Source organism: Hippocampus guttulatus, chromosome 13 (assembly GCF_054856545.1).
Source record: "Hippocampus guttulatus isolate MCC_2025c chromosome 13, RoL_Hgut_1.0, whole genome shotgun sequence".
In the NCBI taxonomy this organism is placed as follows: domain Eukaryota; kingdom Metazoa; phylum Chordata; class Actinopteri; order Syngnathiformes; family Syngnathidae; genus Hippocampus; species Hippocampus guttulatus.
Window position 1 is genome coordinate 1,522,705 of NC_141273.1, and position 23,677 is coordinate 1,546,381.

Consider the following 23,677-nt stretch of genomic DNA (forward strand, 5'->3'; position numbering starts at 1 on the left):
TTTTAAATACATTCGGCCTACATTTGGGCCTCGGACAAAAAAGTCCCGACTAAATTTGCCAGCTCCAACTTTAGTCTTGCCTGCAAAATCAAAAAAGTGTGCTTTTACAAAGACAATAAAGATCAGTTGAATCCAAATTTCGAAACACGCCGTGATTTCGTTGACTAGTTGGATTGAAGAAATTTGCCGCTGAGTGCTTGTTATGCTATACCGCCCTCTTGTGCCTAATCTGTATTGTGCATCGTTTCGTCTTTCCTCCAGTGGACTACAGAGGATGTCCCAGAGAATAACCAATACAGTATTCTACAAATATAAATAACACTATAAATGCATTGATAATTTTGTGAGAACTTGGACAAGGCTGTATAAGCACCACTTCACTCTTGACATGTCTCCTGACATGACGAATGCCCAGTCTGGTTCTCCATGTAGACCATAGGTGTCAAACTCAAGTCCTGGAGGGCCGCTGTCCCGCATGTTTTCCAAGTCTCCCTGCTGCAACACACCTGATTCAAATGAACAGGTTCAATGTCAGGCTTCTGCAGAATTTACTGATGATCTGATCATTTGTATCAGGTGTGTTGCAACAGGGAGACTTGGAAAAACATGCAGGACAGCGGCCCTCCAGGACCTGAGTTTGACACCTATGATGTAGACCAGGGGTGTCCAAAGTCGGTCCTCAAGGGCCGCTGTCCTGCCTGTTTTCCAGCTCTACCAGGAGCAACACACCTGATTCAAATAATCAGGATCATTCTAATGCTGCTTCACAGCTGGCTGATGAGCTGATCATCTGAATCAGGTGTGTTGCAGCTGAGAGAGCTGGAAAACAGGCAGGACGTTGGCCCTCCAGGCCCGGAGCTGGACATGCCTGATGTAGACTCTACACCAGGGGTGGGCAAACTTTTTGGCTCGGGGGCCGCATTGACTTTTAAAATTTGACAGAAGGGCCAGGTCAGCACGAGCTATGGTACATAAAAAAAAAAAAAAACTGCATTTGTTGACAGTCCATATCAAACATCAACAGAACATAAGCACGAAAGTACTGTATTAATATACTTTTGTTAAATGACAAAAGTGTTGTTGATGACCCATTTTAGCCTGTGCATCGCTGCAGATGGGTTGTGATCAGACCAGTAGAAGTACAGCGATACAGAGGTCCTAGGTGGTCGAAAAGATCCCGCCCCCCCCCCCCCCTGTGTTCTGCAACTTCAAGTCAATGCGCCACCTGGCGGTGAAATGCCTGTCATTACAAGTCCAATTGAAATGAACGCAATCATTCACATCGAACCTTAATTGTGGACCGACCTTCGGCGGGCTGGATTAAAAAGACCAACGGGCCGGATTCGGCCCGCGGGCCGTAGTTTGCCCACCCCTGCTCTACACTCAACATTGTAGAGTGTAACAAAGGAAATGTACAGCAGCAGCCATATAATTGGGGACTATTTTAATTTTCATACGTGTTTTGATTTTGATCATTGTACTTTCACTTGTTAACACCTTCATATGACATCATTGCTCATAAACCCCAATACAGAGCGGCTGACTTTGTGTACGGTTCTTCTACAACTTGAAAGGCAAATAGAAAAAATAAAGCACACGTACACACTGGCACAAAATGAAACATTTAATGTATTTTTATGCAACATCCAACGACTGAAAATCTTTTCAGAACCACCAACATAAGACTGTTGTGAAATGTTCTCTAGAAATGCCTTCATCCAATGCATTTCAGCCTACTGCTATAAAAGGAATCATGTGTACAGTCCCACACATTTCAACACGGACACGGATTTGCCCTGACGCCGTGAGACAAACGACAGGGGGCCAGTAGTACTCTCTCCATGCATTTTATTTTGCATGTTTAGGATCAACATAAGCCAAATAATTTCTCAACGCGTGTCAATTTCTGTGCAAGGTGTAAATCAAAGACTGAGGAAAGTAAAAGACAAAATGAAAAAAAATCTTTGGTTGAAAGCAGGTTTGAAGATGATCGTGTGTTCAAACGTTACAGCACGTCCAAGTAATACGGAATTAAACAAGAGGATTATTCCCCCCCCCCCACATCCATCACACACAAGTGACACTATTTTCTGGTTCACTCATAAACGGATTCAAAAAGGAACCGTTCTATTGTCAGAAGCCAAAAGACTGAGAGCGGTTAACCAGTCACCACGTTTGATCATTTGGCCTGCAGGTGGCTTTGAGCTCAAAACATCTTGCCGAATGGAAAGTGTGCATGCAACCACAAGACGTCAGGTCGGTTCTCAAAAACATTCTTGCTGGTCTGATGTGTGCCGGATTTCCAACTCAAAATGCAAATTGAAAAAGAGGAACAGAATACACAATCGAACCTCGCAACCAAGTTGAACTGATTACATTGCTTACCTAAAAGACAGAAAATTGTATACATGAGAGCTTTTCTCAAGCTTTTTTTTTCCCCTGACAAAAAAAGGTGAATGCATGAACTTAGCGGCGTTTTAAGATCCAGCTGGTAAACAAAAAAGAATTACTTGTAAAAAATAAAATTAAGAAAAGAATAGCAGACAGCTAAATCCGTCTTTTTTTTTTTTTGTGGCTAAATGGATACTACGCAACCTCGTTAATTGAAAGCCACTCATTCGGAAAGTTAATCAGAAAGCTGTACTCGTCAGATCAAATGTGTGAGATTTAAAATTTCAGATGAAATGGACCCGAAATTTGGGAGAATCACTGTGGTCGAACCGAAAACAAATTCCCATACTAGTCTTCTCTGCGTGGTTTATGCAGTTTTTTGGCAAACGTGGATGAAGTAGCACGGCGCACGAGTTTGACCGGGGACGTATGCCATGAAATCTCCATAGACCTTGTGCTCCACTTGGCCGTTGAAGGCTTCGCGCAGCAGCCCTTTAAAGTTCTCCAGGCGGTGAGGGTAGTAGGAGAGACGGAATTTACTGCGAACACACATTTGAAGATGGCTCTGTCAGCTTAATTACCAGGCCTTTATCAAACACCGTGACACAGGATGGGCAAGATTTTTCAACGAGTGGGCTGTATGTGGCTGGAATGCATTCAACTCCCATTTAACAGGTTGACATTGAACTGTGCACGCACTGCACTTTTGTCATTATTTAATTGAATACAAACGGACTTCCTATATGTTGGAGAAAAACGCGATTTCAAAAAAAGTAAAATTGATACGAATACGTCAGAGAAAAAGTGATTGCTTGAGCCAGGAGGGGGTGCAGCATATGTATATTTATGAATCGTGCAAACGAGGTCTCATATTTAGGCCGAGAAATGGCTGGACACGAGGCCCTCGATTTATGTCAAAGTTCTGTTCCTTTGATGGCAACGTAACCGAGAGTTGTAAATAAGTAAGTCGGACCACACCTTAGTCTATCACGAACCGACGCAAATGCAGCGGTGTCGTAAAGTAAACATAAATTTACAACAACCAAATGAAAAACAAATATGTGTTCGGTAACGTAGCGTCCTTTCTTGTGCCGTATGATGATGAATTCTTAACTCATTCGGTACCAGCCAATTTTAGACCAAGTCTGAAAAGACGTTTAAAAACGTCTTTGGGAGTGAATGGGTTAAGTGGCTGGGAAAACCGATTCACTGGGTAGGGGTTTGTTACCGCTACGTTTCAAATGCGGACAGCGTCGTAAACTGAAGAGCCCTTGTCGGAAGAAATGGCAAAAGAAAATGTGGCTACTTGTACCTGACATTGTGACCAGTGAGTGAGTTAACCAACCTCTGGCTGTTTTCAAGCCAATGACACCTACCTGACCTCAGGCAGGCTCTGAGGAGTGGTCTGAGGAACTTGGATGGTGTAGTCCAGAGTGATCATATGCGGCTTATTGTTTACCCACAGCACAGAAGTGGAAATGTCCTGAGTTAGATCGCTCTGCAAAACACGAAACAAACAATTCCACAATGACTAGAGTACAACGTAACTCAGGATGAATGCCAAGGCGAGGCAGCTTGATTTGCATGCACCCGTGATCCAAACCGCTTATCCTCATGAGGGTTGCGGGCATGCCGGAGCCTATCCCAGCTTTTTATAATGCCACATTTCATACGCAATGCGCTTCACGTAATTAAAAATATAACACTGAAAAACATTTCACGTTTTTAACCTGGATCTAATAGTATTTGCGCTGGGGAGTGATTTCCGCAGGCAGATTATTCCCAGCAATCAACCGGCAACCAGTTCAGGGTGTGCCCCGCCTACTTGCCCAAAGACAGGCTGGGATAGGCTCCGGCACGCTCAGGGCAACCTTGCGGGAGTCCGACGTTCACACCGGTTGCGCGGGACACATCCCGTAGGCGCGCGGGTAATAACCGCATACTCCCGGGGCCTGCCACAGAGCCCCAGACAGCTTCCAGCTAGGGAGACATGTCAGTCGAACTGAGGAGCTCTTCAAAATATCGTCCGCACTGACTCACAACGCCCCGAGTCACGGTCAGAAGCACCTCAACTAGACTATACACAGTTGTTGATTGGCACTACTTGCCCCTTCTGCGACGCGGGATGGTGGACCAGAATTTCCACGCACATGTCCAGATGTCATTCTCCATGGCCTCAGCAAATTTCTCCCATGTGCGCGTTTTGTCTTTGACAATATTATTGCTATATTATAGTCTCCCGTACCAAAATCCACGCGAGTGCAATTGGTGGAGAACGTGACCTTTGCCAACAGCTTCTCGAAATATCCACACTGACTCTCTTTTATTCTCAACTGTTTGTTCTCTTTATAAATCTGCCCCTTCTCTGACAATCGTGACATGTTCATGGTTCAATAAAAAAAAAAATACACATACCGTATATGCGCATAATATACATATATATATATTGTGTGCATACATATATGTATACAGGTGTATATATATATATATATATATATGCACACAGAACAGTATGTGGAACCTCAAAATCCAAAATAGGGTCACAATTTTTCCAGTGCAGTGGGTTGATAGATTGTGAGTCACCAATTGCAAATGTTTCGCGGAACTCCATTTCAGTCCCGTTTGGCCACATCGCTCGGTGCGCAACATGCGTCAGAGGTTCATTGTATCCTGTAACAAATATAACCGAGTCTGTTCCCCTTCATACCTTGTAGTAAACATTTTTTCCTTGCGGTGCCCGCCCAGTCTCTAGGATGTAGTCATAGTTGCGGTGGTCGATGATGAGGATTCCACCTGGTTTGACCATGCTTGCGATATTCTGGAGAGCCAACTTTTGGTCACTCTGGTCCCCTACGAGCGACACAACGCAATGTCATGACCGATGAAACCAAGAAGGAAACAACCAACGCTGGCATTCTCCATGTGTGTAGGCAAAGGCCACGGCATGAGGTTAGATTTGTGCCACAATCACAACTCTGTGAGAGGAAGTCTGGAAAACAACGTGTCGAGTGCACAAGGTGCACCTTGTCTGCATAACCGGCGGAGATGAGCCTCAAAAGGTGAAGAAGTGCGCTCACGCAATGCAGGCGCCCGTGAGCGTGCGGCATACATACCGTCTGCTAAAGTGAAAGACATTATATTGAATAGACCAGGGGTTGGCAACGCAGAATGTTGAAAGAGCCATATTGGACCAAACAAACAAATATGTCTGGAACCGCAAAGTATCGAAAGCCTGATATAAGCCTCGCAATGAAGGCAACACATGCTGTATGTATCGATATGGGCTATATTAGCCTACTATCAAAATGACAAAGTTGGCTACGAATAGACAATGAGCCTTCATGATCAAATGTGTTTTTCCCCTGCAGTGCATCCTGTAGAGCAAGGGGTGCCCAACCTCTTTTGACTGAAAATCTACTTTTCGATCAACCAACCTCCCCCGATCGACCCGTTACCGCACCCGCGCGCGTATACGCACGCACTTACATACGCATGCCATCGTGAGAAACGGCCAAAAACGGCCCCTAAGATGATCGAGGCATGGGATGCACTTTCGCAGCGCGTGAACTATCGTAGCTCATGTGTACCGTTTTAAAATGCTTCTCTCGGCCCTCCACATTCCCATTCTTTGCCAGTAGCCTCGGTGAATTGTACATGAAATGCAGCTTTTTTTTCTTTCTTTTTTTTTTTTTACAACAGCCACCTGCCCGGCATCCCGTCCTGCTAAGAGAAACGTGCGTCACAGGCTATGACGCAAATCAACGTTTTCAGAAATGTTGAAATGTCATGTTCATTCAACACATTTTTTACAGCATTGGAAAACGTTATCATTTTGCATTTTCAAACATTTTTGAAATGCCACTAGGGCGGCGCTAAAGAGTCGCAGGTTGCTGATCCCCGGTATAGACTAACACAGGGGTGGGCAAACTTTTTGGCTCGGGGGCCGCATTGACTTTTAATATTTTGACAGAAGGGCCAGGTCAGCATGAGCTATTTGTACATTAAAAAAAATAAACTGCATTTGTTGACAGTCCATATCAAACATCAACAGAACATAAGCATGAAAGTACTGTATTAATATACTTTTGTTAAATGACAAAAGTGTTGTTGATGACCTATTTTAGCCTGTGCATCGCTGCAGATGGGTTGTGATCAGACCAGTAGAAGTAGAGCGATACAGAGGTCCTAGGTGGTCGAAAAGATTGCCCCCCCCGTGTTCCGCAACTTCAAGTCAATGCGCCACCTGGCGGTGAAATGCCTGTCATTACAAGTCCAATTGAAATGAATGCAATCATTCACATCGAACCTTAATTGTGGACCGACCTTCGGCGGGCCGGATTAAAAAGACCAACGGGCCGGATTCGGCCCGCGGGCCGTAGTTTGCCCACCGCTGGACTAACAGGATCAAACAACTTTGGATGGATACGTGGTGTAGAAGCGAAGGAAATGCTAGCGCCGGCCTTGCATTTCACAGGCAAGCAGAACAAATGTCCTTTGGCAATGACCCAACTAAAAAGTAGTCCTAAGACGGTTGGTCAACTGTGCACTCGAAGAGAGTAGCCGACTATATTGACATTGTATGAACAACAAACGTTAAAGGTTAATGCCAGTGAATCAACGAAACAGCTTTGAGGTCTGGCGTCTTCCACAAATAAGCATTGAGGGTTCATTGCTGAAGGAGCGTGGACGTTAACGACATGGCACCTTACAATCGACACTAAAATAGCGTACCTTCATACCAGATATTTTGAAAGGTGCTTTTCCTCTCGATAATGGTTTTAGTCATTTTATCTTTAATTCGTTTTGTTTTTCTTATTTGAAACGAGTAAAAAAATACTGAGAATAATTTTTCAACAGACGTTGACTTTTTCATAGTTGCGTTAACCTCAAATTCAATAATCATCTACATGGACTGATATGAAATATTCCTATCGCGATACACTTCAGCCATATTGTCCAGCCCTATAAAACAGAATCGTTTATTCTGATTAAAATAATGTAAGTCCGATGATTACTGATACTTATTGTGACAAGATTCATACATTCGATTACGCGTTAACGAGTGCGGACAAGTCAAGAAGATTAGAAGCTTTTGTTTTCAACCAAAAGTGCGACTGAAAAAATAAACGCCACAAACTGGACCGCATACGGTACCTTTAAAATCTGGTAAGTGAGCGAATGAGTTGCCAAGGCAAATAACCACGTCAAAGCCGTCTCCTCCCGGTTTCTGGATGTCTTCTGGGAGCGTCAGCCAGTTGGCTTCTTCAATCACTGCAAAATACCCACAACCCCCAAAAACAGACGTTATAGAAAACAATAGTTTACCCGCACATACATTAAATACACAATATAATACAATCAAATCTATGTAAACACAGTACATGTATATTGTGCAGTGCCATGAAAAAGTATTTGCCCCTTTCCCGAGTCCTGTGTTCTTTGCATATTTATCACGCGCAAAGTTTTCAGTTTATCAAACCAATTTTAATATCACACAGAGAGAACCCAAGAAAATATAAAATTGTTTCTAAATGATAAAATCCTTTACCAAGGGGGGTAAATATTCAAAGCTATCTGGCTCTATGTGAAAAGTAAAAAAAAAAAAAAAAAAAAGAGCAAAATAAAGGTTTTGGAGCGGCCAAGTCAGTCGCTAATGGTGTAGTGGTACACTCGCGGGCAGCACGGGATCGGTTCCTACTCATTGTCAGTGTGCATGTGGGTGTGAATGGTCGTTTGTCTCTATCGATGCCCTGTGACTGACTGGCGAACAGTTCCGGGTGTAGTCCGCCTTCCGCCCGAAGTCAGCGAAGATAGGCTCCAGCAACTCCCCGCAACCCTCTTCAGGATAAGCGGTGTTGAAAATGGATGCATGGATGGAGTGGCCAAGTCCAGATTTGAATCAAATTGAAATGCTGTGGTGTGACCTTAAACGGGCGGTTCTGCTAGAAGACCCTCCCGATTCGGCGGCGCTGAAGCAATTCTACAAAGAAAGGTGGGCCAAAATTCCTCCAGAGCGATGAGAAAGACTCATCACCAATTATCGCTTGATTTCAGTTATTTGCCGCCAAAGGTGGCGCAAGCCCATTATTAGGTTCGGGGCGTAATGACTTTCTTCCACATGGGGTGTTTACACGTCCGCTATTGGCTGGCAGCCAGTTCAGGTTGAACCCCCCGCCTACTGCCCGAAAACAGCTGGGATAGCTTCCGGCATGCCCGGCGAGCCCCGTGAGGATACGCGGTTCAGGAAAACGGATGAATGGATGGATAGCTTAACATACAGCTACAGCTTCGTGTTTGCTTTCAAAACTTAGCTCGTAGCAGACGTGCGCACATTTTCAGCACGACGTCTCTGACCCACTGGCGGAAGGACACTTTGATCCTCTCCTCTTTCATCTAGAACTGCTTCAGACAACAAAATGTATGCGGAAAAGTGGTGAAGATTGCACGACTGTCTGCGTCCTATGTGTTGTGTTGTGTTGTGTTACTTTTTGTTATTTTGACTTCAAAATGGCGCCGCGAGAGTGGCTGCCTTTCCAGCAGCTCCTATATTTTGTTGTTCGACTTCTTCCTTTGATAATTTTGCTGCTGTGAATTGGGAATTTCTCCATTGCGAGACGAATAAAGGTTTTCTTATCTTATCTTATAGCTTTGTGCCTCCATAAATTAAATCGGCATTCAGAAACTGCATTCTTCTATTTCATTGCGTTCTCTCGATGTGATATTCAAATTGGCTTGATGAACCGAAACCTTTGTGTGTCACAAATACACACAGAACGCAGAAATCAGGAAGCGGGCAAAAGCCTTTTCAGTGCGCCATGCATACATTCATAAATACACACCTTTATTGTACAAACATTAGCGTTTGATCCTTCAACTGTCAGCATAAAGCTTTGATTCGTTGGTAGTCGAATAAATTTGCTGAGCACTGAACGAAGCACCCAATGAAGCATTTGTTTCAGGTTGTTGGCGTCACGCTAGAACACAACCAAATACTGTATTCAACAAAATACATGTACATTATTGGATGTACGAGGACAGAGGACGCCGCACAAAATACGCAGACGTGTAAAAAGGTGAGAAAAAGACGAACTTTTTGTTGTTTCCAAACGGAAGTTCTATCGCGGCAAAAATATCGTACCCCATTGGTCAAAGGCTGCTTCTTTCCTTCTCTCCCATCTCGCCTTCAGCGCATACTTGAGCATTTTGTCGCTGGCATCCACACTCACCACATTGAAGCCCTCCTCCACCAGCATAATGGAGTCCACCCTGCAAAATACAAAGCGCACGTTCTGTAAACAACCTCTGCGATGCTTCCGCGAAACAGAATCCAGGAATCGACTATTTTATGGGATGATTAATGTGTTGATTTAAATATAATGCCGACGGGTGTTTTCGGGAAATGTTTGGTTCATTCTGGTCCGCGCGGGTCGGCAAGGCAGCAATGTCACGAGAACAGCCGTGAACTGCTTTGACGTGTTCATACTTGTCTGGGGGGGGGAGGCGTAGAAGGAAATGTGGCTTGTTTTGTCAACAGGTTTGGCGAGTGCTAAACTTGGCTCATGAAAAACTTGCGGATGAGCAGTTTCTCAACTCAACTCGACTGTACTTATAGAGCACTTTAAAACAGCCAACGCCGTACGCAAAGTGTTACACGTGGAGCAAAAATCATATACAGACACGAGAAAGCACAAAAACACTCAAACTAAAACTCAATCTAATGATGAATCAAAAGTCAAAGAATAGGAGTGAGTTTTGGGACAAGTTTTAAAGATGGGCAGCGAGGGGGGGGGGGGGGGCTTGTCGAATGTTCAAAGGGCGGTCATGTCATTCCAAAGAGAGGGACCAGCAACTGAAAAGGCTCGATCCCCTCTGAGCTTCCGCTCAGTTCTGGGTACCTCTAAGAAGGTCCGCTTTGATGAAAATGCAAGCAAACGCAAACATATGGACTGACAAAACAATGGACTTTCTGTTTTATTCTAGTCGCTCTGAACTACTATCTCAATCTAATAAAAGTCAAGCCTTAAGATGGACATACATACATCCATACACATACATTATATATTATATATATATATGTTTTCTTTCTTTCAAAAGATCATTTACATTTCTCTTGTCAGAGACGTATTCATTTAACAATGTTATTTTGTATTTGTAGTTGACATGGTTTTCCAATTAAGGGTTGAGGTTTTTCAATTTAACCCGGAATATCTAGAGCAGGGGTGTCAAACTCATTTCACATTGTGGGCCACATACGGACTCGGCAGATGTCAAGTGGGCCGGACCATTAACATTATACCATACTCTGCTAGAAATAACCAAAATATCATGTCTTTCCTTTGTTTTGGTATAAAGAAGCATTGGTGCATTGATACCGTCTGCTGTGTTGGGTCTGTCTCAGGGACGGATTGAGACTGCTGTTTTCATCTCTGATCAAAACGGTCTGCCCCTAGCGGATAATCCATGAATTTAATTTTATTAAAAATATTCATTCTGTGTCTTTAATGCATTTTTTTCACTTTTGAATTATCCTGCGGGCCAGATTGTACCTCCATAGGGGGCCAGTTCCGGCCCGCGGGCCGTATGTTTGACACCCCTGATCTAGAGACAACCTGCACCCGACCTCAAAGCCTTTGCTATCCATGTTGAACAAAAACAAGACAGATTGGGCAATATGCAGTGGACGACGACCTGGAAAAGTACTGCACTGCAATGATTAACAGCAACTAAGTATGACAAGGGGAATGCACTGAGAAAATCATTCCAGCAGACAAACAAATTATAAAATCCAATCCATGTTAACACTGGTTCACCCCCAGATCAAATAATATTGATCTGGGGGGTGGCGAGCCTGGCTGGCAACCAGTTCATGGGTGTACCCCGCCTACTTGCCCGAAGGCAGCTGGGATAGGCTCCAACATGGCCGCAACCCTTGTGAGGATAAGCGGATTGGAAAATGGATGGGGTGGAGGGGGGGGGGGGAGAGAAAGATTCATCTACTTTCTACAAGATAGTGCAAGTCCTCACTAGGTTGAGCTGGAGTTGATCCCAGCTGACTTTGTGTAAGAAGCGGAGTGCACCCTGGACTGGTATATGAACCCTACATCTATACCCACCCATGTAACTCTGCAGATGAGTCATAGAGTGAGATGGGACAGAAAACATTCTGGGCTCCTTTAGGAAAGCCAGTTATAACACCGTTCCACTCTGATCATGTTTACATCGCGATGTAACACACACGTCTGGTAAATGAGGATCATACCGAGTTCACCATAAATATGAGAACAACTTTTGCGAGAAAGCAAATTTAACCATGTTTAATTTTGCTTATGTAAAGACGTGCAGCGCCGACAGTGACATTCTGTCTGGTAAAAATCGTCAAAGTAGTCAGACCGAAACTTGTAATAATGACTGTGTGATGGTGTCCGTGACCGCATTGACGTTGTTCAGAAAATAAATCTATCGTAAAGAACATTGTCATACACAATAAAACAATACAGGATGTTTGATATAGGGGCTACATTTCAGCCCAATGTGCCCCCCCCCCCCCCGCCCCCCCGGTGCCGATGCCGACTTTGGGCCTAATTCTGACAGGGAAGCTTCATTCGACTCTGCCGGGGCCGTCAATATGCTCCAAAGCTATCCAGTGTCTGTGTTTCATCTGAAGAAAGCCTTGACAGAATGTGAAAACGTGATGGGAGACCATGGGATGAATGATAGGAGATCGTACAACACGCAACGTTTTGTGCAAATGGGGCTCCCGTGGTCATGGAAAAATAGCCTAATGCAGTTGGTTTGAATTTGTATGGCTCACACTGCGGCCTTGTCTCACCGCTGATACACTATCACAATAGGTAAACACACAACTGTGAACCAGTCAAAACTATGTGTAACCTGCAGCTGTCACGGTCAGTTTATCAACCCACGAAAGTGCTTTCCTACACAAGTGTTGGTCCATTGTCACATAGAAGTGATTATACTGTATGCCACGTAGCTTAAGCCTCATACTGCCACAGAGGCAGGAACTGAACGAACGAGTGGTGCAACTCTGCACATTCATTATTCTCCATCCTCAAATGTTGTCCTCACTTGACCGGTTCAATGGGTTCAAATGCACCGCCCCCAACCCCCCAAAAAACCATTTTGGCAAGGTTTTTTTCTTTTTCAATTACACATCTGAGTGATTGATCAGGGAGGATGCATGTCTATTATATTTTTATATGGACAGGTTGAAAGATACTTGCACAGGAGCCTATCAAGTCGGGGTCCACTTTTTCTAAAACAAGCCAAACTTATATACAGTCAAAGCCGATGTATAATTTATATTGCAGACATACAATATAACCTCATATGTATTGGAAAGGTAAGCCGGCTTTGCTGACAGACAACGGTCAAAATTGAATTGTCTTATACATGTTATTGATTCTGGTGCGTGTGGTAGCAGGCAGGTATTCGTGCCCGCTCGGTCTGACTTTACCCTGTTCCGCAGGCAACATCCAGCACTCTTCGGACACCGTGTTTTTTCAACAGTGACACCACCCAGCTTTTGTACTCCTGCGTCCTGCTCTGCGTGTTTCCAATGTAGAGCTGCCAGACTTTTGCTGCTTTGCCGTCCGCGTACTGATCAGGAAGACCCTCAGCGGCCACGCCGAGTGAGCGGGTCCGAAACACACCGTCGACCGACATGCTGCCCTTGCTGCTTTGCGTCAGTGTTTTCTCAGTTTAAGCACGGAGCGACTGGGTTGTCAACGTGGAGTCTGGACACATGCTAACCGATTTTGAGGTTGTTATTATTCATACGAGGAACATGGGGGGCGAAAAACTTTAACCCAATGATACGCTGCTGGGAATCGACGCCTACTTTGTGATTGGCCAAAGATAGATGCGTCACGTCCGTATTTACTTCCGGGATATATGTCAGGTTCTCTTTAACCGGCGTTTAGTCGCGCAGGAACATCTTGTGGGATTTTGGCTTGCACATGTTCGATAATAACATTTATTTATCGTAATATCCCCCCCCCATCTCATATTTGGGGGTTCTGAAGCATCTCACACCCCAATATAATTTTAGACGCAAATAATTTAAACTTTCCGGAGGAAATCTACTTCCTTAAAACAAACAATAGGGCAAACCATGAGCCACGGTTTCATCATGCACAGACTCAATTATAAAAGAATAGTCAGATAAAATGCAAATGCTTGTTTTTAAATCCACTGTTTTCGTATAATTAAATATGCATTCAATTTTCATTACATATTTATTTTTATTCCCCCAGTGGTACGTTCTTCATGTTTCTTGTACATTGCAAATGCGAAATAAAGTTGGAGAAATGTGAAATAAAACATGATAGTTTGGTCTGCTACCATTTATGTATGTACTTATTTGTTTATTTGTTCATTTAAATCAAAACGGGTCCGCTGCAATTAACTTGAACCAGGGCAGTAAATTTCCGTTATGGTATGTCCTTTTTTATTGAATTTTTAAAAATAATTCTTCTCAAAGGTGAACATTTCCTGTGAGATGACAACGTTTAAATAAACTCATTCACCCATGGTTGGTGCCAGGTGCCAGCCTTGTGTCTGCTTTTTGCCCCGTTTTATCAACAATCCCCCTCGACTAATCTCACACCCGTACTTTAGTAGGTGAGACCGGGGCTTGATGTCGCACGGGTCGGTTGACAACTTGCAATTAACTCCACTAGAGAGCGCAACTAAAAAATGGAGTACTATACTGGCCTTTTTCCTTTATGTCAGTGGTCCCCAACTTTTTTTGTGTCACGGACCAGTTGAGACAAGACACGCTGTTCGCCGACCGGCAACCTTTTTTTTCCCATCGTTTTTAAATTGCCAGTTTTAAAGCACTGGTACTGACACCTAAGATAATTATGGAGTAATTCAACATATTTTATTAACATTAACTTCAAACTGTTCTTCAGTCTGACAAATGTAGAACAAAATAACACAGTGAACGACTAAGAAATTGATACTAAGAAAAATAATTTTTAAGTTATGATCTGACATACGGCATTAGCATCATTGCTACTTGTCAGCGACTAAACTGTTTACGTGAGCAGGTTATGCAATCCCTCCTCGCATTTTTCATGCTTTCCATTTGATCACTTGGATGCTACTTGTTCAAATGATTCAACAGGTTTTTTTTTGTATTGCCTTGTTTTTGACGACATACATTATTTGTTGCAATATATCTTATGACATATAATAATAATAATATAATAATGCATTTTATTTAAAAGCGCCTTTCATGCCACCCAAGGACACTGTACAGACAATAAGAAAATACAATGTAAAAATTAGTAGGAAGGATCCACAAACGTATGATAAAAGATGCACTATGATTCGCATTCACAGTGCGATTTCAGGATTTGCGTGTTTTTTTTGTCATCTGTGAGCTAATTTCCAAGGTTTTTTTTTCAAGCAACATAAATAATAGACATGAGGAACAGATCTTACTTTGCAAAACAATCTCCCATTTAGTTTGACAGGTACTGTATGAAATGTGTTTGTTACAGTGAGCTTTTCTTGCTTGTTACCTGCCACTCATCCACTGTTCAAACAACACAACACTAATGATTATTTTGGCATGCGTCTCTTAGAAATTGAGGAGTGCAGTACCAGCCAGTTGTCCCCCGCATTCCCGCACCCCCAATACACACACACACACACACACACACACCTTTTCTCCAGCATCGAAATCCAGTGATTATCAGTGATATTTTTTTTTTAATGAAAGAATTTGACAAATCTGTTTTACAAGTAAAACAAAAAAAAAAGTGTAAGAGTCCACGTACTCTCGTACCTTTTGGTAATGTTCTGTGAAGTGTGAAAGTCAATAAAAACTTGAGAGAAACAAAATGCCCTCTTTCTCGATATCAAAGCATGTTAAATTAATCCTTGAGAAGCTTTCAGATAAAGCACAATGAGTGCCGACACAGCCATGTCATTTCTCAACAATATTCCTCGAAGCATGAGACGTGTATCCCCGACGTCTCATGCAAATTACGAGTCCAAGAAGGGTGCAATTCTGAAAGCTTCTCCAACTTGTTATTGTGACTGTTAAAAATACTCTTATCTATTGGTGCAATGGGAGCTCGCTGACATTGGACAGTGAAATGTTCCTTTGATCCAGTAATAGTGCTCAGCATGCCTGCCCTAATTACTGGATTATTGCTGAAACTGTGTAGATCCTGGATGACATTAATGCAGATTTCTTGAAAGCCGCTAAGCCATTGTGAAACATATTTTACACTCTGTGTGTGTGTGTGGTGTGTGTGTGCGCGCATGCGTGCGCGCATGTAGTGCTAAAGTCACAGCTCTGGTGTGAACATGTTGACAGCTGTGACGTAAGGTGAGGATGCTCAATCATCTATTCACGACACATTTGCCTCAGGGGTGTTTGTATCCTGCCTCTCAAGCCTGACGCCATCTTTTTCTGCTCCGACCTCAGATCCTCGTTTCTTTGTCTCCCATGTCGCTGCACAATTAAGCTATTATTAGATCAACCTGCAACAACATTTGGACCACTCTACAAAATTGAACGGGATCCAGTGCAAGAATTGTGTCATGAAAAAGTAGCCTTTGTGAAGAAAGTAATGGCCAGTGTCGATTGACACTATGAGAGTTTGAGGTTGTGCAAATTAAAACATTGTTGGCTGCATTAGATTGAGAAGCACTTCTATTAGCGTATTCTCTGCACGATAAGGCACTTTGGAGGATAAGGTGCACCTTCAATGAATGGCCTATTTTAGAATTGCTTTCATATGTAAGACACACATTATGAGGCACATAGAAGAGAAGCTACAAAAGTGGCTGCAGTTGTGTTATGCATCCGCTAGATGGAGCGACAGAAAAGGAAATATAATACAATACAGCTTTATTGATGATGATGCTTGCTGCCCAGCATGTTTTCCAAGTCTCCCTGCTGCAACACACCTGATTCAAGTGATCAGATCATCAGCAAGCTCTGCAGAAGCCTGACATTGAACCTGTTCATTTGAATCAGGTGCGTTGCAACAGGGAGACTTGGAAAACATGCAGGGCAGCGGCCCTCCAGGACCCGAGTTTGACACCTATGCAGGGGTGGGCAAACTACGGCCCGCGGGCCGGATCCGGCCCGTTGGTCTTTTTAATCCGGCCCGCCGAAGATTGGTGCACAATTAAGGTTGGATTGCATTCATTTCGTTTGGACTTGTAATGACAGGTATTTCAACACCAGGTGTCGCAGTTAATTCAAGTTGCAGAGCGCAGGGAGGGAGGGGAAGACAAAGAAAGAGGGAGAGAGTAATGACCATGGAAGGGAAAGTGATATGTATCTGATTAAACGAAGCGGGTAACAAAGTACGAAACATTCAGGAGACGCCTGGAGTCGGAAAGACTCAAATCTACGAGACTTTGAAAAACAAGGAAGCGATTCTTACTCAGTCCGATTCTGGCAATTTCCATGCTCAGAGTGAATTGCTTGCGGCTCGAGTAAATGAGCAATTCCTAGCATGGTTTGATTGTTATCATGAAAAAACTTTCCGCAAACTGGACCGCTAATAAGAGTCGGAGAGCAGTCAAATGTGTAGAGCGTGAACAACAGGGGGCTCAGTACACATCCTTGAGGAGAACCGGTGCTGAGTGTGATGGTGGAGGAGAATGTTACATTATTACTGGCATACAAAGACATTGTGCCATCTTCTTTATTTTCTATTTCTATTTCTAACTTTTGGCCCGGCCCTCCACAATATTTTCTGCTTCTCATTTGGCCCCCCCCGGGAAAATAATTGCCCACCCCTGCTTAATGGTTTGTACGTGATGCGTTGCATCTGCATGTGACGCAAAACAACAAATCAATGACAACTCGCCGCACTCAAACAAATGCGGACCAGAGGTACAGCTTTGCCGGGAAGATGTCCATGTCCTCTCCCAGCTGAGTACCATCAGCGAGGAGGTTCGTAGGAAGAAAACCCAGACAACCATCGCACATCTCTGGTGGTACGTGGACACTATTCTGAAACAACTTCTTTTGAAATGCGCTGCGAACTTTGTGAACCCAACCAAATTGCTGACAGCTCATGGTTTTCACAAAATGGCCGTCTCACTTGAAAAAAGCATATTGAAGTTAGCTGAAAGTTTAGAGGTAAACTTCAGACATTTGTTATGAGTTTAATTTATGACTATATGTAAGATACAAGTACTATGCTAATGGTACAGGTACCATGTTTGCTATGGCTGGGGACTTAGCAGATGTGATGTGGTTTGTTGGCAAACAACAGGCTGTGATTTAATGTTACAAGCTCATTTGGTGGGTTGTGTGTGTGTGATATTTGAAATTGGACTTGATTCAGATCCGAATTTATAGATATCTGTTCGTGTCATTTGAAGTGATATTATTGCTATATGCAATATTTGTCAGGAACACTCCTTTTGGCTGGTTTTTGTCAACTTACACCTGTGGCGCTCACACAACCCAAGTTTGGAAGCACACTTAACTTGGTGAGGATTCATTCATTTGACAAATCCAGATTCCACCAACGTGAGATTAATCAGGGCGCCTGGAAGATGTTGAGAAGAAAATCTTTGACTTACTTCGACGAGAGTATTTTTAAATCCCAATATTGATACTTCTGCTTGATTAATAAATGTGAATACTTTGGACACCACTGCATGTGAAGTCCCAAAGAAGTCCATTCTTGAACCACTTCTATGTAAAGTCGACATGCTAGCCCTTGCTGAGATGACACGCATCTTTATAATATAAGGCTCATTGCATGACTAGAGTCTCTGACTTTTATTAAGCGTACAAATTCATCAAACCAATGAGTGGATGGACCAGAATTTTCTCCCGCTCAATCCAGAGAAGACAGGAAGTGATTTGTTGCCCCAAAACTGAAAGGTCCAACATCAGTATTCGCCTTAACTCGATGTCATTGAAAGCTACGAATCAAAACCAAAATTTGGGCGTAATTATTGACGCAGACGTCAACCTCTTTCTATAACCACCTGAAAGCAGCGCAAATTAAGGTTTTTCTGTCTCAACGAGACACAGAAAAACGTGTTTCTGCTTCCCCCCCCCCCCCCACCCCCAATAGACGAGGTTACTGTAATGGTGTCTTCAAATCACTACACACGCTTCTTTTGAGTCAAAGAATAGATTTTAAACTCTGACGTAAAAGTAGTATAAAGGAACTTTTTGTGAAAGTGAGACTTATACGATGCTAAGGGTGCAGCGTGCACGAACACAAAAAAAATATCAGATTAATAACATGCACGCAGACACACAAATGGTCTGTTTCGTTTTGTCCCCCCCCCCCCCCCTCGACTTGGGACCAGTCCGCGAGCTATCGGTCGACGTACTGGGCACCCCTGTTCTAGATGTTTGTTTGATGATTTTTTTTTTCCCAATGTTTAAACATTTTGTTTCGCTTTCTCTAATGCTTTTCATGTTTATCGAAAGCATTTTGAATTGTTTTGTACATGAACCGTGCGATACAAATCAAACTGGCCTTGCCTTTTTTTCATTCCAAGTTTGCCGTGATATGATGTGAAAATCACAAAGATGGACCGATAAAGTGCTCGGGCCATGAGAGGAAGGAAAGGCGAACCCCAACTGTGTGTGACAGCATGTGCGTGAGCATGAGAAAATCACATGTGAATACCATATGGGATCTTGCCAAATACAACACTCGTACGAGCAGACATGGCCAAGTAAGTGCTGAGGAAAGGGAGAGCTGTCATTTGTCAACAAAGAACTTTGGGCAGATCACTGTTGCCATGGGAACTGTCTGTTGCCGCGGACTGGTTTTGCATCACAAGGTCCTCAAATGGGCTCGAAAGGCTCAGAAATCCCCCTCCTCCGTCTCACCTCTGTCTCCAACACATTTGGAACTTATTGCCGGGACTTGATTTCTTTTCAGCGCTTTTCTTCCTTCTTCAGATGGTTCCAACAGGTTGATCCCAACAGGATCGGTTGGATTGATCTTACATAACAATCCGATTCTGACGCTTCTAGGTCTCTCCCGCCGATATAATGCTCCTGCAGTTTGCGAGCGGTCAGAGGCTGTTCGCCTTTGATAAAACACGTCCATTGTGTTGAAGCGTTGACTGCGAAACCCGCTGCCGCCACCCAGACAAGCTCGCTCTGACACTTTTATTTACCGTGCAATCCTCTCAGCTGCTTCAGAAAATCCCAGAGAGACGCGACAAAACCAATGATGTATTCTGAACACTTAGGAGCTTATTCTATTGAATGATATCTGACAAAAGCGTTCAGCATTTTTTCCTGTATGACCCCTTGATAATTTATTTTTTTTTGGATGGATTTCTTCAAAATGGTTGACCCAGTTTACAGTTCTGCACAAAAATGGCCACCATAAGATTTGTTGTTTTAGCAGTGCTAAAATGTCACCGTCTACTGAAATCATCAACGTCCCAATATTTACTTGGGAATGTGAGATGAACTTTGTTCGCCTAAAATTATTGTTACACCCAACCGTTAGACTTCGAAAATGTCCAAGGCAAACGGCACAGTGAAGTATTGCCCGACTGGTGAACACTTTTTCTGGGTTTCACATTTACGTAAAATCAAAACGCCTCATGGCCCGAGGGGCGAATGACGAGGACGCTGCATAGACACAACTCTTATCTACACGAATGGACACATTCAATCGGGGTCCCTCTTAGCCAATGGGATGCCAGAAAGATGCTTGGTAATAGCCAATGGCAGAGCAGCTATAAGTACGTTGCGTTCAGAAAACTTGGAGCTGCGGGTAGCAGCCCAGACTGTCTTTTTACCTTTCGTATCTTGAAATTTCTTTCGTAACAAGAAGCAATATTTTCTCGTTTGTCACATTACGCACGAAGCAGGAAAAGGGAACCGCTTCGTACGTAACGGAGAAAACAAGAATAAGTGGATCCCCGAAAGAGCAGACACCGACAAGGACTTCGTCAAAACAAAAATATTTATTACAAACAAAACCCAGTCAAATAAACAACAGAACGCGCCGGTAAAAACGAGAACCAGGAAATAAGGAAACGCCACAACAGAAAACGCTTGCAAAAAACGGCAAGGAAAATATGTTAAAACAAGTACTAGTTCACGTACGCTAATATAATGATTCCCTTGGGACGACGAAAATATAACCAACAGCGAATGGTATCGAATGAGATTTACAATCATAGGCGCTTGTGTTTTTTATGCCTGGAATGGCCAGCATTTTTCACAGCACCGTTTTTTTTTGCGGAGATGTCTGCGCTGTTGAACAGTCTGCACTGGTGTGGTTAGATGGATGGCTTGTGGCGATGAGGAGAGAGGAGTGTCGGCGTGGATGCGCGGTTGGAACTGAGAGTCGCCCCTTTGAATTGAAATGGATTTCCATGGGACAGGAGAAGTGAACCACTCTCTTTTTTTCAATGAGTTTGTTTACTTTCAAACTCAGCTTATAGCAGATGTGTGCGCATTTTGAACGGACACTTTGATTCTCTCCTCTTTCATCCATCTATCCATCCATCCATCTTCTACCGCTTATCCGGGGCCGGGTGGCGGGGGCAACAGCTTTAGCAGGGAAGCCCAGACTTCCCTCTCCCTAGCTACTTCTTCCAGCTCTCCCCGGGGGATCCCGAGGCGTTCCCAGGCCAGCTGGGTGACATAGTCTCTCCAGCGTGTCCTGGGTCTTCCTCGGGGTCTCCTCCCGGTGGGACATGCCCGGAACACCTCACCAGGGAGGCGTTCAGGAGGCATCCGAATCAGATGCCCAAGCCACCTCATCTGGCTCCTCTCGATGTGGAGGAGAAGCGGCTCGACACTGAGCCCCTCCCGGATGACCGAGCTTCTCACCTTATCTCTAAGGGAGAGCCCGGACACCCTGCGGAAAAAAAACTCATTTCGGCCGCTTGTATCCGGGATCTCGTTCTTTCGGTCACGACCCATAGCTCGTGACCATAGATGAGGGTTGGAACGTAGATCGACCGGTAAATTGAGAGCTTCGCCCTTTGGCTCAGCTCCTTCTTCACCACGACAGACCGATACAACGTCCGCATCTCTTTCATCTAGAACTGCTTCAAACCACAAAGCGTATATGCGGGGAAAATGGTTAAGATTGCATGACTGTCTGTGTTTTATGTTATGTGTTGCGTTATTTTGTTATTGTAGGTTAACTGTTTTGTTACAGCTGTAGCTGTTGTGAAAGTGCTATGTAAATAAAAATGTACTGTGTTGTACTGTATCAATTAAGCACACACTCATAGAAGTACGGGTGACACAAAACTAAAAGGATTAACGCCTTTATTGCAGCAAGCATTCAAATGGGATGCTGATAACAACAGAACTTCACCATGCAATTTAGAATCGGACCCGGAAGAAACGTAAATTTTTTAAATCTTTGATTTGTCCTGCCTGTATTGCTCCGAGTGTGTCTGTGCTTTATCTTAGGTTGCAGAAGATTGACGTGTTTCATGAAGCCCTTTTTGTGGATTGTGTGCTAAGCATTGGGCTTCCGGTCAGCCTCTTTGTGTCACAAACTTACGTGGTGATGATATGCTACATGAGATACTGTCGTGTTCATTTTACTATTAAAAATGAAAAAAAAAATCCCCGCTTTTCTCACACTTTTCTTTTGCCTTATCAGTCAGTGGAAGAAATAGCAACACATCATATCATGTACACGCGGTTGCACTCGGAAATCTCTCCTGAGCCAGGTCAATTGCACAAGTCCTTACATATGTCAATGTTTTCAAGACACTCAATATATACTTTTCAAATTATTGTCTGAGGTTCCAAGATAACAGCAACTTTGAGGAAATATCTTACGCACACCCCATTTTCCAGTCTGTGCTTTAAAAGCACTTCAGAATAAATGTTTTAACCAATCTCTTTCAATTGCGCTCACTCTGTTTTTGTTTGATTTGGCCAATGATGTGCTGTGAAAGCGACCCTGGCCGTTAAAACCACTGTTTACTTCTTTGATTCTCAAGCAACGAAAAGTAGCCACATCTGGTAAAAATTTGTCACATCTGTTTTGTGTATTCGCTCACTTGCGTGGCTGTCTAGTACTAAAAGTCTGACAGGATACCTCAGGGGCATGCGTGTCGCTAACCTCTCTTCCGCCCCCGCCCCCAGCAATTTATTTATTTCAGTTTAAAAAACAAGTAGGCAGCCATTCTGTTCCAATACAATTCCTGTTTCTGCTGCAGCTCTACCCTGTGTCTGTTTGTTGTGGCAGCGAGTGGAGGAGTGATTCCTTCAGCTACTTGGGCATTCCGGGCACGTTCTGAAATTAGCTCAGAGCGCGCACTGGTTCAATGGGACCTTTTGGAAACTTATGCCATTTTTCCATTAGCCCTGAACAGCCCCATATCACACCACTCTTATGTCCGGCACCACACCACACGGCCTCTGTTACCATGACAACAAGTTGGATGGGGGGGGGGGGGTGGAGGGGATCACCTATACCAGGGGTGTCAAACTCATTTTTGTCGCGGGCCACTTTGGAGTTACAACCTCCCTCGGGGGCCCGTTATTACAGTGAAACCAGAAAAATCTTTCATTGTCTCATCGCATTATTACTTGTACAAAACAAATGAATGGATTACTAGTTTTGAAATCAGTCAAATCAACTATAATGGTTTGTTCAATTGTTGTTCCTAGTCACAAAATGATTGCAAGATCTCAACATGATTTACTACCCATGACAATTTAACACACTACAGATTTTAGCGAGGATCATGCAAGTCATGATTTGCTTTCACGGGCCACGTAAAATGACGTGACAGGACGGATCTGAATAAGCCGTTGAGTTTGACACCTGTGACTTATACTGTGCAATGTAGTGCTGACCTACGCATCACATTTTATAAATGGCGAGTCTCAGCTACTGTTTTGGGGGATTCAAAATATGAATTGCCAATGCGTAATGTGGCGATGATGGAAAGTATACAGCATTAAATGCACAGAAGCTTTCATATCGATGAGAAATCAAATCCCGGCCGCCTTCAAGACAAAAATACAGTGTATACCAGAGGTGGGCAAACTACGGCCCGCGGGCCAAATCCGGCCCGTTTGTCTTTTTAATCCGGCCCGCCGAAGGTTGGTAAACAATTACGGTTCGATGTCAACGACTGCATTCATTTCATTTGGACTTGTAATGACAGGCATTTCAACGCCAGGTGGCACAGTTACTTGAAGTTGCAGAGCATAGGGAGGAAGGGGGAGACGATACGGAAGCCCGCAGTAGCGCCAAGTCAAGCAAATCCCGTTCGATACGACGGAATAATGTACTCTTAAAGTCTGAAA

General features: G+C 43.7%; 1 protein-coding gene across 1 annotated transcript; it reads right to left on the reverse strand.

Annotated features, from left to right (window-relative positions):
* Window positions 1–1,609: 1,609 nt before the first annotated feature.
* Window positions 1,610–13,178, reverse strand: LOC147195737 (glycine N-methyltransferase-like). Its single transcript, XM_086127331.1, has 6 exons — window positions 12,866–13,178; window positions 9,530–9,657; window positions 7,546–7,662; window positions 5,099–5,241; window positions 3,768–3,889; window positions 1,610–2,930 (listed from the first exon to the last, which is right to left on the reverse strand). Exons 1-6 carry the CDS (start codon window positions 13,072–13,074, stop codon window positions 2,759–2,761), a joined length of 891 nt encoding a protein of 296 aa, XP_085983457.1. The 5' UTR covers window positions 13,075–13,178; the 3' UTR covers window positions 1,610–2,758.
* Window positions 13,179–23,677: the final 10,499 nt, after the last annotated feature.